Source organism: Cebus imitator, unplaced genomic scaffold (genome assembly GCF_001604975.1).
Source record: "Cebus imitator isolate Cc_AM_T3 unplaced genomic scaffold, Cebus_imitator-1.0 Scaffold375, whole genome shotgun sequence".
In the NCBI taxonomy this organism is placed as follows: domain Eukaryota; kingdom Metazoa; phylum Chordata; class Mammalia; order Primates; family Cebidae; genus Cebus; species Cebus imitator.
The window spans coordinates 686,774-690,046 of NW_016107690.1; the positions used below are offsets into that span (position 1 = coordinate 686,774).

General features: G+C 55.7%; 1 protein-coding gene across 2 annotated transcripts in view; it reads left to right on the forward strand.

The window, feature by feature from the left end:
* Positions 1-3,273, forward strand: part of TBXA2R (thromboxane A2 receptor) — a 15,407-nt gene that overhangs the window by 10,495 nt on the left and 1,639 nt on the right. For both annotated transcript variants that reach the window (XM_017507413.2, XM_017507412.2), the window contains exon 2: positions 1,353-2,226. In XM_017507413.2, the coding sequence (XP_017362902.1) occupies positions 1,441-2,226 (786 nt within the window). In that variant the 5' untranslated portion in view covers positions 1,353-1,440. The remainder of the gene's footprint in view (positions 1-1,352; positions 2,227-3,273) is intronic.

Sequence of the window (3,273 nt, forward strand, 5' to 3'; positions counted from 1 at the left end):
AAAAAAAAAAAAAAAATGGAGAAAAAGGAATCCACACAATTCTCACGTGTGGGGACAAAAGATCCCCTGGGTCCCCCTAAAATACCAACGAGTTTGGGCCTCTCACACCTAACATTCACAACACGTCGTGACTCAAAGTTGACCTCAGAGCCCCGGTGAGAACCAGAGACTCTTGGCCAGCTGCTGGCTACCCACCCTCCCTCCTGACACTGGACAGAGTCTCGCTCTGTCTCCCAGGCTGGAGTGCAGTGGCACGATCACAGCTTACTGCAGCCTCGACCTCTGGGGCTCAAGCGATCCTCTCACCTCAGCCTCCCTAATAGCTAGGACGATAGACATACACAACGCCAGGCTAATTTTTGTATTATTTGTAGAGACGGGGTCTTGCTACATTGCCCAGGCTGGGCCTGAAGTCCTGGACTCAGGCGATCCTCCTGTCTTAGCCTCCCAAAAGTGCTGGGGATACAGGCTTGAGCCACCACACCCAGCCAGTGTCAGAATTTCTGTTTCACAATGGCTGAAATGTGTTCTGCAATCTGCCCAGGGCTTGGATAGGTGACCAATGGGGAAACTGAGGCACAGAGAGTAGCAATCACTTGCCTGAGGTCACATAATAAGCACCAGGGCTAGAGTTCAAATCTAGGGCTCCTCAGCCCATCTCTGGGACCCACAAATACTTCCTGGTGTCCTCCAGGGACCCCAGAAGACATGGCCTTGGTCTTTACCCTTGACAAGTCCAGAGGTAGTAAAGGCACAATGGTGGACCCCATTGCAGGAACAGTGGAATACTCTCTGGGTGGAGACGGAGCTAAGTCAGGAAAGGCTTCCTCAAGGAGGCAATATCTGGGGCCAGGAGTTCAAGACCAGCCTGGGCAACATAGTGAGACCCTGTTTTTACAAAAACTAAAAATAAAAATTTAAGCATGGTGGTGCAGCCCACCTGTAATCCCAGCACTTTGGGAGGTTGAAGCAGGAGGATCGCTTGAGCTCAGAACTTCAAGACCAGCCTGGGCAACACAGGGTGACACCACCCCCCTTCGTTTCTACCAAAAAATGAAAGAAAGAAATCAGCCAGGTAGAGTGGTCCATGCCTGTAGTCCCAGCTATTTGGGAGGCTGAGATGGAAGGATCATGTGGGTCCAGAGGCTGAGGCTACCGTGAGCTTTGATGGCACCATGGCACTCCATCCTGGGTGACAGAGCAAGACTCTGTCTCAAAAACAAAACAAAACAAAACAAAAAACAAGGAAGGGATATTTGAGTTGGGGCATTGAAGGTTGTACAGGAGTTCACCAGAGCTACTTACACTGAAAGGCAGAATTACAAGCACATCTTCTTTCTCTTGCCTCTCAGGTGTGCTGTGCCTGAACCAGTGCCAGCTAGCCCCGTCTGCAGCCTCGGCCTGATGGGGTGGTGACTGATCCCGCAGGGCTCCGGAGCCATGTGGCCCAACGGCAGTTCCCTGGGGCCCTGTTTCCGGCCCACAAACATCACCCTGGAGGAGCGGCGGCTGATTGCCTCGCCCTGGTTCGCCGCCTCCTTCTGCGTGGTGGGCCTGGCCTCCAACCTGCTGGCCCTGAGCGTGCTGGCGGGCGCCCGGCAGGGGGGCTCACACCCACGCTCCTCCTTCCTCACCTTCCTCTGCGGCCTCGTCCTCACCGACTTCCTGGGGCTGCTGGTGACTGGCATCATTGTGGTGTCCCAGCACGCCACCCTCCTGGAGTGGCACACCGTGGACCCCAGCTGCCGCCTCTGCCGCTTCATGGGCGTCGTCATGGTCTTCTTCGGCCTGTGCCCGCTGCTGCTGGGGGCCACCATGGCCTCGGAGCGCTACGTGGGCATCACCCGGCCCTTCTCACGCCCGGCGGTCACCTCGCAGCGCCGCGCCTGGGCCACCGTGGGGCTGGTGTGGGCGGCCGCACTGGCACTGGGCCTGCTGCCCCTGCTGGGCGTGGGCCGCTACACCGTGCAGTACCCGGGCTCCTGGTGCTTCCTGACGCTGGGCGCGGAGCCCGGGGACGTGGCGTTTGGGCTGCTCTTTGCCATGCTGGGCGGCCTCTCGGTCGGACTGTCCTTCGTGTTGAACACGGTCAGCGTGGCCACCCTGTGCCACGTCTACCATGGGCAGGAGGCGGCCCAGCAGCGCCCCCGGGACAGCGAGGTGGAGATGATGGCCCAACTCCTGGGGATCATGGTGGTGGCCAGCGTGTGTTGGCTGCCCCTGCTGGTGAGTGGCGGGGCTCTGCGGGGTCCTGCTACCCCCCTGACCGGACCTCCGGTCACCCAGGGTGGATATAAATCCTGGCGATGGGCCGGGCACCGTGGCTCACGCCTGTAATCCCAGCACTTTGGGAGGCCAAGGCGGGAGGATCGCTTGAGGCCAGGAGTTTGAGACCAGCCTGGCCAATGTGGTGAAACTCCGTCTCTACTAAAAAGACAGAAATTAGCCAGACACGGTGGCAGGTGCCTGTAATCCCAGCACCTTGAGAGGTCAAGGCAGGAGGATTGCTGGAGCCTAGAGGTGGAGGCCGCAGTGAGCTGTGATTGCACCACTGTATTCCAGCCCAGGCGACAGAGTGAGACCCTGTCTCAAACAAACAAACAAAAAAAAAAAGCCGGGCGTGGTGGCTCACGCCTGTATTCCCAGCACTGTGGGAGGCTGAGGCGGGTGGATCACCTGAGGTCAGGAGTTCAAGACCAGCCTGGCCAACATGCTGAAACCCCGTCTCTACTAAAAATACAAAAACTAGCCGGGTGTGGTGGCCGCCTTCATTCCAGCTACTCAGGAGGCTAAGACAGGAGAATCACTTGAATCTGGGAGGCAGAGGTTGCAGTGAGCAGAGACTGTGCCATTGCACTCCAGCCTGGGCAACAAGAGCAAAACTGTCTCATACACACACACACATACACACACACACACACACGCACACACACACACAATTGAAAGCCGCCACAGGAAACACGTAAATGAGTGGGCATGGCTGCAGCCAATAAAACGTTACTGATGATTGGATGCTGACATTTGAATTTCATGCCGTTTTTATGTCACTCAATTTTTGCCTCTATTTTTTTTTTTTTCCTCTAAGCATTTAAACATGGAAAGACATTCATAGAAAAAACAAAACCGGCCAGGCACAGTGGCTCACACTTGTAATCCCAGCACTTTGAGAGGCTGAGGCAGGCAGATCACCCGAGGTCAGGAGTTCAAGACCAGCCTGGCCAACATGGTAAAAAAATACAAAAATTGTGTTTTTTGTTTTTTGTTTTTTTTTTT